Genomic DNA, 15991 nt, shown 5'->3' with positions numbered 1-15991 from the left:
GCGTTGCACAGTAAGTTTTTCAGTTAACTCATTTATTCAATCTCGGGCTCGGTGTCATTTTTATTTACATAGCTTTTTCCTAAGAACAATAAGAGGCTGGAATTGTTTACCAGTTGTAGTTAGATCACTAGGTTATCCTGCTTTCTGTGAAAGTTTAAAGCGTCTGAAATTAATATCTTGACCAAACTTGAACTTAGTTTTATCATTTAAAGGTTTTAAAGTCCATTTTACTTTTTTTTGTATATACAGTATTAGTATTAGTATGTTAACTATTTATTTATGCATTTACATTTATATCTGATATTTAATTTAATTATTTTTAACAATCATTGGACAAGGTTGAGCAAAATATCGTGATTTGTCAGTGGCGAGCAGATCAATTATCTGCTGAAGCCGAAGGCTGAGGCAAATAATTGATCTGCGAGACACTGACAAATCACCATATTTTGCGATAACCGAGGTCAATAATTGTTTTATCATTCAATCACCGAGTTGAAGCTTTCACAGTGGTGTAAAGCTTGCCATGCTTTTTTCTGGCTTCAGCATAAAATCTCTTCAGTACATATGCATTCACCAACTTGTCCTTTGCGTCGATGACACGAGTGACTCTTCGTCTACCTTTCTTTCCTTGAGATACTCTCAAAATACATTGAGTGCAACTTTTATTCCTTTCTTAGTATTCTCACTCTTCTTTCGATCAACTAAAGATGTCGATACATTCTCTGACAGCTCAGGGAACCAATCTGCCATTCTCTCACAAGAGCGTGATGTCAATTGCGCATGAGCAGAATATTATTTGCAGTAAAATAATTATTTGTAGGCAGTTATTTGCAGGTCATGTGATGGGCTCTCAGCCAACGAAAAGGAAGGACAAAATACATCGAATGATAATTTAATTCTTTATATACATTGGTATTTTAACTATTTATATGTATTTTTTAATCTGATTTTTTATTTTATTTTTGTCTCTTCTGGATACGAAAGTGATGAAGAGTAATAAAATGGAAGAAGAAGTAGAAAAACATGGCATAGTCCTTACGTGGCCCATCAAAGGTTGATTTCCTTAAGCATTTCAGCTTCTTACTGTACGTAGGGGTTCCTCAGATAACAGATGCTAAGGCACCAGCTGTTTGGACAGTCTGGGATTTGGGATGGTTCCCTTGCCCGAGTTCCTAATTGGCTTTAATTGATCTTAAGAAAAGCACTGCGTGCAGATAGGGTAGGGTGTTATGTATGCTGTGGAACTTCCACCTGTTGTAGTTGTGTTTGTGCATTGCTTGCAGGCTTATCTGCTCTTCATCTCTGCAGATGACTTGATCTACATAGCTTCTAGCTCTGATCCTTTATCCTTGTTTATAATGTAGATTAACGGTTTATACAGTGTCTGCCTCTCAGCTTCTTCTTCCTTTTCACAACAATTCAGTCAACATGTTTGATGGTGTGTTCTCTGGCATCATTCCTTTCGTTGAGATGGTGTTTCGGAGGATATGTTGCTTTAGAGCTTCAGTTGTTGGAGGAATCTCATCTTAACTACGGGAACGCATGGGAAATAGTTGCTGTCTTGCCTATTGGACTATTACTACTATTGGACTCCAATTAGTCAAGATAGGAAATTCAAATACCTCAGATTTGTTCATTAGGGCTTTCGCAGCCTGATCTGATAGTCTCCCGACCGGGTTAGGTTTGCGAGTCTTTGTTAGAGTGTAGAAAACAGGAATTTGTGGTGGGTTTGGTGTCAGGGATAACCATTTCTTAACTATTCATGTCATCAATGTGGTCTCCCTGATGGAGAGCATTGATTAGTTCTTTGGCTTTTTGAGAGGTTTCTAATGCCATGGGTAATGTAACACAAGAGGGTCAGATTCTCTTAGATGAGAAAGAAAACTATAAGCCACTTTATTACTCATAGCATTAGAAACAGTCTTGAAAAGCCAAAGGACTCATCAATGCTCTCCATCACGGAAACCACTCCGACCAAATGACTAAGAAATGGTTATCCCTGACAACAAACCTGCAACGAATCTCTGTTTTCTACACTCTAACAAAGATTCACAAACAAACCTAACCCAATCGGGAGACCTATCATATCAGGCTACGAAGGCCCTACTGAACAAATTTCATCATTTTGTTGATCACCTACTTCATCCTATTGCTAAAGCACAAACATCATATGGAACATAAACAACTTGATGGGGCTAGCAAATAGCTATCATCCTACAATAAAATTAATGGTTTAGATTTCAGATACTGAAATAACATTCTTGGATACATATATGTAGATAAGGGTGAGAGATTCAGAAAGGTCAAAAAGCACTCTATTCTTGATATGTGCACACACTTTCCAACACAAGCACTTCAACTCCTGCCACCGGGCAGGCATGAGGAAAGGCGAAGCCCTAAGGCTTCTTAGAACTAACTCTTCAAAAGCGCTGAAAATTTGAAAAAAACAAATCGCATAGTCCCATTTGGCCTGTCTACTCCTTGAAACATTTTTCATGTAGGCTTCTCTAAAATTTAATGCAATTTACAGAGTTTTACTGGAAGTGGAAGCGGACTTGGAGGAAGGGCCAGGTGAGAGGGTTAGTCAAGAAGAAGTGGTGAAAGCGACAGGGGGAATGAAAGCGGGAAGGCTGCTGGACCCTCGGAGGTAAGTGTTGAAATGATAGCAGCGAGTGGGGAGATCGGCATTGGTGTGATGTTAGAGCTGTGTCAGGTTGTGTTGTATGGAAGAGGAATGCCGGATGAGTGGGCGCTGAGTGTTGTGGTACTGACTTTCAAGGGGAAAGGGGATGCAATGAGTTGTGGGACGTATAGGGGAGTGAAGTAGCTACATGTAGAGCATGCAATGAAGATTGTAGAAAAGGTGCTAGAGAGGAGATTGCGGTGTATGGTGAAAGTGGATGAGATGCAATTCGGTTTTATGCCAGGCAAAGGAACGATAGATCTATGCAGTGTTCATTTTGAGGATGTTACAAGAGGAGTATTTAGACAAGGAGAAGAAGTTGTATATGTGCTTCGTTGACCTGGAGAAGGCATTTGACAGGGTCCCAAGTAAGATATTGGAGTGGGCAATAAGGAAGAGATGTATACCAAAGGCAATGGTGAGAGCGGTGATGAGTTTGTATGAAGGTGCAAAGACAAGAGTCAGAGTTGAGCTAGAGTTATCCGAGGAGTTTGAGGTGAAAGTCGGTGTGCACCAGGGATCTGTGTTGTCGCCGTTGGTTTTTGCGATCGTGGTTGACGTGGTTACGGAGAGTGTGAGAAATGGTTTGATGAGTGAGATGTTGTGTGCAGATGACTTGGTTTTGATGAGTGAGACGATGGAGGGACCAAGGGAGAAGTTCTGGAAATGGAAGGAGGCATTCAAGAGAAAGGGGCTGAAGGTGAACCTCGGGAAGACAAAAGTGGTAGTGAGTGGGGCAGAAGGTGAAGTGTCTGTGAGTAAGGTAGATCCATGTGGTATTTGTGGGAAGCGAGTAATGGCAAATTCAGTGTTGTGTGTGAAATGTGGGAAATGGATCCATGGAAGATGCGAGAAAGTGAAGAGGGTGACCTCGAGGTTGGGAGAGATTTTGTGTGTGGAAGATGCAAGAAGCAAGCTGATGGATTAGTGGAACCGGTGGAGGAGTTGTGTGAAGAGGTGTAAACGGTGAGAGGTTTCTGTTATTTGGGGGATAGGGTGAATGCAAGTGGTGGCTGCGAGGCAGCTGTGACAGCAAGAGCAAGAATTGGCTGGGTGAAATTCAGGGTATGTGGAGAGTTGCTGAATTCAAAAAGGTTCTCGCTGAAGGTGAAAGGAATGGTTTATTGGAGTTGTGTAAGAGTGACGATGTTATATGGGAGTGAGATATGGTGCCTGAGGGAAAATGAGATAGCAATTTTGAGAAGGACTGAGAGAGCAATGGTAAGAGCAATGTGTGGTGCAAAACTGATGGAGAAAAAGAGGACAGAGGACCTGATGGAGATGTTGGGATTTAAAGAAACAGTGGTTCAGATGGCAAAGGCAAATGGAGTGAGATGGTGCGGGCATGTGTTGAGGAGGGATGATGGGCATGTCCTCACGAGAAAAGCGTTGGAGATCGAAGTGAAGGGCAAGAGGAAAGAAGGACAACCAAAGAAGACGTGGAAAACGTAAGTGGACAACAGGAGCAAGAGCGTTGGTTTGGAGAAAAAGGATGCCATGAATCGAGCAAGATGGCATAGAGAGTGGGAGTTAGAAAGATTGCTGACAAAGTGGGGTAAATCCGGCCACCCCCATTCAAGGGGATAAACCCGGATCAAAATTGGATTGATTGATACAGAGTTTTACTAATAATAAAAATAATGGAAGTGTAATATGAATATGAAATTTTGCTGGTCTCTGGGTCAAAATAACACATTTCTGAATTGATCTGTAGCTCATCTAAAATTTTCTACACAGTTGACAGGAAACTACTTGAAAAAGTGAACACCAGAAAATGCTGACCTCAGCATTTTTCAGTAAGAGCTGTTAATTACCATTACATGACTTTTTGGCCATGCCTCTACATCCAAAATTGTTACCTTCATGAAGGCCAACAAACATGCAGAGTTTGATTCTATCATAAACTGCACAATTCCTTCTCTTAACAGCCTGACTATTAATGTCCTGAGAAATGAAGTACCGACATCATCCACAGATCTTTCTTTAATAATTATTGGTTCTAAGTTGGAAAACTGTGGGCTTCACCTTTTCAGCTCACTCAGTATCTACAATGATTGTACTTTGGGTGTGATAGCTTCATCCCGTTATTCAATCTGCTTATCTAAGATGGCTTCGAATTCAGGGAAAGATTCTGTCTAGGGTCCACTAATCATGTATAGCTATGCTTCTGACTTGGAGTTTAACATTGGGCACATGAGATGGTCTTTGATGGTCCCAGATCCAATTCTACCAGGATCGCACTTCCTGGCAATGTCACAGACTTTGGTGTAGTGTAACAGTCCACCAATCGTTTGGAGTTGAGTAGTCATCTTGCTACGTTGAACTCAGGCAAATTAAATCCTGGTTCTCTCTGGGTACAAAATGATTATTGCTTTTGTGAATTGACACTGTACATGTCATTGCCTTCTGTGTTACAGAGGTTGTAGATTCCAATCCTGTCAGGTCGTAGATTTTCAATCTAGTTTCAATTATTTGAAGAGGTTTAAAAGATTATAACCATGGTGAAATATAAACCACAAGAATACCAAAGAACAAGTGCTTTAATAATTTGGGGAAACTAGAAATCAACTTATAACGGATCAAAATTACTTCAAATTTTGATAAAGGGCAAAACCAAAGTACCCAAAGAAAAACCACTCTGCGTAGAAAAGAGACCCAACAAACTCAACAGACATGATGCCTGAAGCATGTACACATCAATGGCTTTGTCAATTCAGAAACTCAATGGCCCAGAACTGAGTAGGACGCTAATATATCATTTAAATTTGAACAGTATTTAGTGTTTTGTATGAAGCAGCTGATTTCATGACATTTCAATGGGAGGCCAGAGAATTAATTGGGAAACATACTGACAGAAGGGGAGCGCTCTCACCCAAGTGCCAAGCCTCTTCCCTAAATGATAATGCAGTTTTATCACTTCTCCATGTTTTGATTTATAAACCAGGGAATAAACAAAAGGAAAAACTCACTAAGCAGTCATATGAGCAGGTGACAAGAATGCTTCCGTCAAAGGATGAGAAATCCATGTCAGTTATGAAATCTACAGATGGATTACAAAACAAATTCATTAAATATCTGGACCACATATTGATTGGCACTATATGTGGCAATAATATTCCTAATACAGCTGTAGATGACTAGCAGTTGATCTGGAGTCACTATACCTGAATGCGCATGTAGTGTGGGTAGAAACTGATTTTTCTTCCCAACATCTCCAAGTGAAAGAACACCAAGACTTCCCCCTTGGAGAAAAAGTGTACACTTAATTCAACTTTCATTCTTGTCATTCATTAGCAATACAAAATTGACCATAAAACCACGTTTTGACTACCCTGAGGTCATCTTCAAATTGTGGCACAAAATTCAAAAAAATGAAAAGAGATGAGATGATCATGTTATGAGCAAACCTACAAAAGTTTAAAAAATAATAGAATGTACAAATAAAATATTTTTATCCATAGCAAAATTCACATCAAAGAAACTACTTATTTCCATCTTAAAAGCACTCTAGATAATTATTAAAATGCAAAGTAAATAGGGCAGAAAAATCAAGAGACATCTGTCCACCATTAATATTAAAGTTTTTTTTTTGGAATTTGTAATCTTGAAAACTGATGAAGTTAAGCCAGACTTACTAAACAATTAACCCTGAAAGAAATAATTGAATTTTCTTGGGAACAAACCTCCACTGTCCACATTAAATGCCATGAATTTATCACTTGCTTTTATGTGATTTCCAAAACAACTCTTAAGGTCTCCAACTCTGATGCCAGTGACACATTCCTTAAAACAAAACAGCAATTCAAAAATATTTCTTAATAACAGTAACAGTGACTCATTCATAAGGGGCGTCTGGAAAAGCCAGAATCCGGAATCCGAAAATGGATTTGGAACCGGAATAAGAACAAGAAAGGTGGATGATATCCCGTTGTTCTATTTCAGCTAAAAAAGTTGAATGTTATGTTACACACTTTACACCGCAAAATTGATTTTTATGGATATTGTTGTGACTACAAAGTTCGTACCACTGGCATCACTCCTGTTTTGAACAGCTAAAGTTAGAAACATAATTGACATTGAGACTCCACCTTGTCCCTTGGTGGTGTGGGACATTATTAGACATTATAAAATGTTAAGGTAAACAACTATGAACCTTGCCTTCCAGATCTCACCACATTGGTGATCAAGAAGAAAGACAGGAAAGGTGAACACTACCCTGTGTGGCAGGCGTTCAAGAGGGAAAGAGAAGGGAAAGGAGAATGGCAAGAGAACAAGGATGGCACGAGTGGAAAAAGGGGAGGATGCAATTGTTGTTTTTTTTTCCAATTTACGCTCTGATTCTAATCCTAAAATTTGTGATTGGCTAGCTTATGTAAATTAAATAGACTGTATGTGACTACACATGGGATCTGAAGAGGAAATCGAAGAGTCCCAAAAACCCATCACATCACTCAGGACAATGCAGAAAATAGTAGGTGGGTGAACTTTATTTATCTGGCTGTCCATAAAATGAATTTTCAAAAAGAAACATCGCGGTTTGAAGCTTTTATGGAACATTTTCCTGGATCAGTTGAATCGGCCGTAACAGCTGTCTCAAAATAATATGACGTCGCACGCTCTCGCATCCTTAGGGTTGTCTGCCTGTGGCACCACCAACCTATTGTGGTTGAATTCAATGTCACTCTGTTTTCGAGCTCTCACGTAAACAATCTCAAACTAGCTGCCAACGTTGTCTTTTTGATCTGATTCAAAGCATTTGGATAGAAATTCAAGATTATTGCAAAAGTTTTTTAATTTTCCTTTCACACAAGTTTAATTACAAACATGTTCTGAAGAATTTTCAAATTTTTTTTATGGATTCCAGGCACATTTGTTAGCCGTTCAGAGCCCATACAACACCAAACGATTTCTTTTTCAGCGATGGTCTGAAAAATTCACACAAGATTTTATTGAGACATTCTACCAGTAAACTCCTTTCACAAACTCGACACACATGGTTGAAAGATAATTGCTCCTTTTTCATGATGGTGTTTCACACTACTCTCTGCCATGAGAGTTTTTGGAAATAATGGCACGGTAAACAACATTCCTACCTGGCAAAAATTTTCCTGTGAACATTTTGGATTGGATGACATTTGACAGTTAGCCGTTTCGCAGATGCCTTATGTATGCATATTAATTAGGAGCTTCTTTCACTCTTGCCTTCCTTGTTCTCCCGCCATTCTCCATTTTCCTTCTCTTCCCCAGTAAAAGGCCTGCCACGCAGGTTCGTGCTAACCTTTCCCATCTTTCTTCTTGATCCCCGATGTGGCGAGATCTGGAAAGCAAGGTTTGTAGCTGTTTACCTTAACACTTTATTCCAATTAATAAGGTGAACTTCTTTTGTCTTTAATTTTTTTTCCTGCAATCCTTTCATCCATGGCTTCAGTAACAACTTCGTTCCAACACCACCAAGGGACAAGGAGGAGTCTCAATGTCGATTATTCTTGTAACTTGAGCCCTAACTTTAGCTGTTCAAAACAGGAGTGATGCCAGTGGTACAAACTTTGTAGTCACAACAATATCCGTAAAAATCAATTTTGCAGTTTTAAGTGTGCAATATAACATTCACCTTTTTGACCTGAAATAAAACAACTGGACATCATCAACCTTTCTTGTTCTTAGTCCAGTTTCGGTTCTGGTTTCGGTTCCAGATCCATTTCCAGATTCTGGATTCTGGATTCCAGATCCAGTTCCAGATTTTCAAGACGGCATTCATATGTATTATTTAAAAATTGAACAAAACCCCTAATAAGGTTTCAGACCCAAACTTGTATGAAGCAAAGTTCAATAATATTACCATTTTATTTTCCCAATTTTGAAATTGAAGAGTTCTTTTGTCTATATTATAATAATGTATAATTATCTATGTTGTGATTTACCCGTAAGTTTGGTTTTTGGTTTGAATTTTTTTAAAAACCAACAACTGTCTAAAAAAGGGATTTTTCTTTTTGGGGGGTATAGTTCAAGAACAGGGGCTTCATCACTTCTTCCCTTCTACTCACCTATCCCTCCCTGATCCTCTCCAGTACCTCTATCCTACCCTACCCTTCTCCTTCACACATCCATCCCCACTTATGTCCACCGCCTCTACACAACACTATCCATAGACATTTCATATTTCTCAAGACCTTTATGCATATTCACCAGAACTTGATCTTTAACTCCCTACCTCTGGACCTGATGGCTACTCCTTATCCACTTGACCATGCAAGCAATTGATGCCCAATTCTCAGAATAATTTAGAAACTAATATTTTATTGTTCACCCCAGGCGACTCACGGTCAAAAGATTGATTTATTCGCAAATGTGTAAATACGACACCAGAGCCTCATATGGCAGTCACACCAAGGCAACTGCAGAAATGAAATTGATTACTATAGCAAAATACAGGAATTGAAAGGCCGCCTTAAGACAAAAGACAAACATTTCTGTGACACAACGCTTACTATCCTGTCCCTAGAGATTATTGTATTGTACATCACGTGACTGTGCCCATGGAATAAACACACTTGAACTTGTCAACCATCTTGAATGTGTTTGATGTCATATCGTGTCAGAAGGAGGAGCTTTTACCCACGTTAGGAAAGCTATCAAGCTAAATGTTGATTTGAAAGAGAAAGCACAACTCTCAGAGACCAAAATCCTACCGCAATAGCGAAACACAAGTTCCTGGAGATGTCGTGGACTGCACAAAATTTGCATCAAGAATGGCGCCGTTTCAAACAACAAACACAATGCATTTTTGACGGCCCACTGCACGATAAAGAAGAAAGTATAAAAGTCAGCTACTTGAAACTCTGGGTAGGCGATAAAGGATTGGATGTATTTGAAGGATTTAGTTTTACAAAACCTTAAAAGATGCGGTGAAATTGGCTGTGGTGTTAAAGAAATTTGAAGATTACTGCATACCACGAAAAAAACACATTATGGCTGCTTTGAAATTTAACGAAAGACGCCAGGGAGACGAAGAGACTTTCGAATCGTTTGTCACTGATCTAAAAATCTTAGTTAAAGATTGTGGTTATCAAGAAGAGAAATGTATGGTCAGAGACGTGCTTGTTTTTCGTTGTAAACACCTAAAAGTGCATGAGAAATGCCTGGATGAAGCCGATGCGTTAACATGCAAAAGGCCATCGAAATCGGTACAAACCATGAAACAAATCTTAACAGTCTAAAAAAGATAGCGAGTGAAGCAGATCCAAAAAAACCACTGAAACCACTGAAAACCACTAAAACTGTGTTGATTTCTTTTTCGAAACACAAACTGAAACCTCGCGGAGAAGTGATGTTGCAGGCACGATACAAAGAAAGGGTTGCAGATGTTAAGTTCTTTGTTGTGGAACCAGACATGGAGTCAGTGCTTAAAGTGGAAACATCTGTGTCAAAGTTGGGCTACTGAAGAGAATTCACCAGCTAACCAGCAACGAATTACCAGCAAGAAGAGTAGAGTTGGGTGAGTACCCTGAGTTGTTTAACGGGATTGGATGCTTGCCTGGCACTTATCACATCGAGCTCTCCAATGATGCAAGCCCTGTAGTACATTCGGCAAGGAAGATGCCAGTCCCACAGAGAGAGAAAGTTATTGAATAACTTAAAAGGATGAAAAAGATTGGAGTAATTGTGTGGCAAGAAGAGCCAACTAAATGGGTCAACTCCCTAGTAGTAGTTCAGAAGCCCAATGGTTCAGTTAGATTGTCTATTGATCCCAGAGATTTCAATTCTGCCATGAAAAGGTCACACCATCCCATGACAACAGTTGATGAAGTCGCTTGCCGTCTTCACAGTGCCAATACCTTCAGCATTCTAGATGCCAAGAGTGGGTTTTGGCGGTTGAAGTTAGATGACGAGTATTAACGTTCGTGTACCTTTAACACCCCAATTGGACATTACAGGTTAACAAGGCTACCCCTCGGTGTGAAATGGGCTCCAGAAAACTTCTAGCGACCCGTGGATCAGATGGTTGAAGACATGGATGGTGTTGAGGTCATCATGGATGATGTAATCGTTGCAAGGGATGAAGCAACACATGACACACAATTGCAGAACTTTCTAGAAAGAGCATTAAAACGGAGTCTGAAGTTAAACAAAGAGAAATGTAAAATTCGTCAGAAAGAAGTGCCTTACGTTGGACACCTACTTACTGCAACGGGCTTGAAGATTGATCCCCAGAAAGTCAGAGTGATATGAAGAGTTCCAGAAGGAGACCAAGAGAGACCCAAAACTACAAGCACTTCTCTTTATGGTAAAAAATGGATGGCCAGACTCAAGAGTGCAAGTTCCGGTGGAGGCAACTGGACATACTGGGATGAAGTTGCAATAGCAGATGGTCTCCTTTTCAAAGGAACATGTTTAATTATCCCAAAGCTTTTACGGCCTGAAATGCTACGTCAGATCCACAAGAGCCACTTAGGCATAGTCAAATGCACAAAAAGAGCCAGAGAGGTACTATTTTGGCCTGGAATGTCGGTGGAAATTGAGGAAATGGTCACCAATTGCAGCATTTGTGCCAACTACACCAATAAACAGCCCTCAGAGACACTAAGCCCTCCTTACCACCATCACTCCCTTGGAAAAAGATAGCAACAGACTTATTTGAGTTTCCTGGAAAACATTATTTACTCTCTGTAATACTATGCTACCATAGCAGATTTATCAAAGTTACACCCATGGAATCAGTAAGAACCGGAGCTGTAGTGGAGGAGTTGAAAAGGCAGTTTGGAGTGCATGGGATCCCAGCAGAAGTGGTATCAGATAACGGCCCTCAGTTCAGCAGTGGTGAGTTCCAAGAATTGGATAAAAATTACAGCTTTAAACACACCACCACATTACCCAAAAGCCAAGCAGAAAGAGCAGTGCAGACTGTGAAGAAGTTGTGGTGCAAAAATGATGACAACAGGATCACTTTTGACAATAGGAATAATAGTTGTGTAAAGCGCAGTGTGCGTTGTTATCCTGAGTCTGGTTTAAATGGTCTTGGCCTATGGGCAGGACTGAATGAGTGGTTCTATGGGCTTGGACCCGGTCCCTCGACAAATGACCTTGTCTCATCGTTTACTGCCGATGTCAATGCCGCAGTCGATCATTTCTTTCCGGCCAATACTGTTCGATTTCATCCAACTTATAAACCTTGGATTATTGCACGTATAAAACAAAACAGCTAATTAAGGATCGCCAGCCAGCATTTCACTTAGGTGATGCTCAGTTGTAGCGCTTTTATAGACGCAAGGTACAGTCAGAGATTAAAGCAAGGAAGAGGATATTTTACGAGGAAAATGTACGAAACATACGGAAAGATGATGTTCGCCAGTGGTGGCGTACTGTCAATGTGATGTCAGGAAGAACTTATAGCCAGTCCTGCTTCACCCTCGAGCGCGACGGCGTTGCGCTGTCGGAAGGCGAACTTCCTGAGTCTTTAAATCAGTACTTCGCAACCGTAGCTGCTGATATTCCACCACTTCATATGTCATGCCTCCCATCATTTTTACCATTTGCTGAGGAAGTGCCTATCGTACATTCGCATGTGGCTTTGCAAATAGCTTTTTCGTGTAAAAACAAACAAAGCTATGGGGCTTGACAGCATTCCGCCTTGGATAATTAAAGAATTTGCCTACTAATTGACTGAGCCTGTCACAAAGATCTTTAACACAATCATCTCTTTCGACTGGTGAATTCCCCATTCTGTGGAAATGTTCTAATATCATACCCATTCCGAAGGTAAAACAACCTCTATGTGAGAACGACACCCGACCTCTTTACCCCTATTTGTCTAAGGTCTTGGAAGATCTTGTGGTCTCTTGGATGATTGAGGACGTTGGCGAGCATATTTGGTAGTCTCAGAGGATCTTCCACCACTTACTGTCTACTCGATCTCATTCACAACTGGCTTTCTGAGCTTGATAATCCTGGTTGTAAATTGACAGCCGGCTTCCTTGACTTTAGAAAGGCGTTTGAAAGGATCGACCATACCATCGTTATTAGAAAGCTAATTGACTTAGGGGTGTGTCGCTCTATCATCCCATGGATCTGTAGTTTCCTAACAGATCGGTGACAATGTGTTAAACTAGGGCAGACCGTCTCCAATTGGTTCCCAGTACGTCCGGTGTCTTTCAAGGGACCAAATTGGGTCCTATACTTTTTGTAATAATGATTAACGATTTGAAATTGGCCTCCCCGCATTGCTCATACTAGAAGTATGTAGATGACATCACTATATAAGAATTTGCAGCGACACGCGGGGTGTCAATTTTGCAATCTGAACTTGACAACATCAGCACTTGGGCTGCTACAAACAATATGCTTCTTAGGTAACCCCAAAAAGTGCAGGGAGATGACTTTGCGTTTTCATAGAGTCGTGGATCATCTCCCATCAGCCTTGGCAATAGACACTAAGGCCCTTGAGTCAGTCGATGCTCATAAAGTATTGGGCGTTACAATTCAAAGTAATCTCAAATGGGATTTGCACATTAATGAGGTTGTGGCTCAGGTGTCAAAGAGGCTGCATATTCTTCATATTGTCAAACGCGACGGAGTACCACCTGCTAACCTACTTAAGGTTTATTTTGTGCTCATTAGGTCTGTCCTTGAATACTGTTGTGCTGTGTGGCATTATGCCCTCCCCGTTAAACTATCAGATAGCATCGAGCGAGTGCAGCAACGGGCCCTGCGCATCATCTTTCCTGCAATGCACTACCAAGAGGCCTTAGCTACTACCAGGTGTGTATCACTTCACACAAGAAGAATGGGTTTAATTTGTGTAGCAAGTTATTTACAAAGATAAATGAGCCAGAGTCCCGTCTTTGCCATCTTGTGACACCGAATCAGTTGCAGGTGCACGGTCACTCCCTTCGCAACAAAGACAGACCATCCCTTAAAAGTTGCAAAACTAAACGCTTTAAACGAAGCCTTTTTCCGGCAATGTGCCTTTATGCTCATGGCATGTAATTTATGAACTTATGGGAATTCAATATATAACTTGATATATTTCTAGTTTCTAGGTTTTTATTTAATTATTGTATTTTATACTCTTATTATTGTAAGGCCCAGTCAATTTTGAAAATGATGTAATTAGTTTTATCTTTGTAAAATGATTTTGCAATTCAGTTATTTTTTAGTGCGACAATTTTATTAATAAACCAGACTTACTTACTTACTTACAAGTACTTAGGCTTGTTGGACTATTGAACAACACCACTTCCTGACATTGATCTGACCCCAGCACAATTACTGATGGGTCATAGACCAAGAAATAAATTATATATGACCGAAAGCCTGCTTCAACCAGCAGCCAACAACCAGCAACATATTACCAAGTTCCTGGAAAAGACTAAGGAAGATCAGAAGAAATATCATGACCAAAATGCCAGCGAGGATATGACAGAGCTCCAGCCTGGTACCAAGGTTCGTATGCAGCCTTGGAAAGACCAAAAGGTATGGAAACCAGCCACTATAATTAAGCATCACCACACACCCAGATCATATGTGGTCCAAGCCGACCATGGTTCCAAGTGTTGCAGCAACAGGCAACATCTATGAGTCTGCCCTGCACCTGGGCACGGTAGTGTGAACACAGAAATACCTTCTAGAACCCAAACTGTGGTCCCGGACAAGGAGGACACAGCAGAAGTGCCTTACAAAACAGACCAAAATGAAGTCCAGAGGAAGGACCCCTCTAGGGATGCTGAGTCAAACCAACATACAATCCCATTTACATTGTCAAATATCCCAGCACAGGAGCAAAATGTACACCCAGAAACAGCAAAGGAGAACATAAGGGATACATATGTCACCTGAAGTGGCCAAAAAGTAATAGCTCCAAGGCGGCTTGATCTGTACTTCAGGCTGGTAAAGATTGTTTATTTGTCTTCAAGCAAAGGACTATGACATTTTATTTCATTTATTTCCTTAAGCCAGGGACATGACATTTATTTTGTTTCAAACTGTTATTCGTTTCAAAGTGTTGTTTCTTTCCACAAAGGGTAGGATGTGACATAAAGCTTACTATCCTGTCCCTAGAGATTATTGTATTGTAAGTCATGTAACTAAGCACATCGAATAAACACACTTGAAATTGTCAACCATCTTGAATGTGTTTGTTATAATTTCTTGAAAGAAAAAACAGAGAAGCAACTCCGCCTTTCAGGTCAAACAAAGAACGATTTAAGCCAAGACAATTGACAAACTGGACGAAAAGATGAAAACTCAAAGGAAATGAGTTTACAGCAACAGCAAACTCTTCGCAGGAAACAACAAAAAAGTGTTTCAAGTTTTGTCCCAAGCACACAGTCACATTTCTCACAGAGGACAGCAAATTACGGAAAAGTGGCTTAAAGAAATTATGCAGAAATCAGCCAGAAAGTTGTCAACACACCATCAGCGATCCACTCCATGCACAAAAAATGCCCAACAAGCAATGGCGGCTCCAACATTCCTCTCTTTGATAGTAAAATGTCACCCTTGTACCCCAACATGCTTTTAGGGAAAATAACCGAGATTGAAAACCATTATGCTTGAGTAGTGACCAAGTTTAGAGAAGTCCAATGACTTACTTCTCCTACAACATTAAACCTGAGTAGTAATACTAATCTTACTTTCGATTATTTCAAAAGAAATTTCCTTTACATTCCGCTTGTCAACAAACCATTTGGCAGAATGAGTAATTTCCTTTCTAGATAAATTGTAGCTTATTAATATTGTAAAATTACAAATAATACCATTGTTACATAATGTTAATGTAGTTACTTTCAAGTTGTATACTGCTCTATTTAATTGAAAATCTGAGAGACAAATATTTATGAATCTTGTATTAGACAAGTGATATTGCCATTTGAAGGAATGATTAAAGAATACAGTGTATCAATGTTTTCATTATGAAAAGTAGTCCTACTTGTGAAACACAGAAAAGGGTTTAGCTCTGACGAAGGGCCAAACCTCGAAATCTCAGCTTTCAAATTTCATTACAGTGGCCAATAGGCCATTTTGCAGTTGTTTACGCAGCGACCTAGCCTGTGAATGGCTGCGAGGTTGCCAGTGACCTTGCATTGATACAGCGCCCACTGCTTTTATCATGTAAATTGTGTTGTTGTAATTCTAATTAGTCCATATTCACATTACAAAGGCATGAAGGTTTGTATCAAAACAGGGTCACCGGCAACCTCGCTTCCATTCTTAGGCCAGGTAACTTAGCTACAACTGTAAAATGGTCTATTTACCATATCGACTCAGTTGATTAACCCTTATTTCACTTTGAATTCCCACTGACACAGCACC

General features: G+C 40.1%; 1 protein-coding gene across 1 annotated transcript in view; it reads right to left on the bottom strand.

Annotated features, from left to right (window-relative positions):
• The window catches only part of LOC138048511 (coronin-7-like), a 45965-nt gene that overhangs the window by 29279 nt on the left and 695 nt on the right, over nt 1–15991 (bottom strand). Inside the window, exons 2-4 of the mRNA XM_068894694.1 lie at nt 6367–6466; nt 5848–5925; nt 5653–5723 (exon numbers count right to left, since the gene is read on the bottom strand). Coding sequence (XP_068750795.1) covers nt 5653–5723; nt 5848–5925; nt 6367–6466 — 249 coding nt within the window. The remainder of the gene's footprint in view (nt 1–5652; nt 5724–5847; nt 5926–6366; nt 6467–15991) is intronic.

This window comes from Montipora capricornis, chromosome 5 (genome assembly GCF_036669925.1).
Source record: "Montipora capricornis isolate CH-2021 chromosome 5, ASM3666992v2, whole genome shotgun sequence".
Classification (NCBI taxonomy): domain Eukaryota; kingdom Metazoa; phylum Cnidaria; class Anthozoa; order Scleractinia; family Acroporidae; genus Montipora; species Montipora capricornis.
Note: the sequence above shows the minus strand (reverse complement) of the source record. Positions and strands in the feature narration are given on the sequence as shown.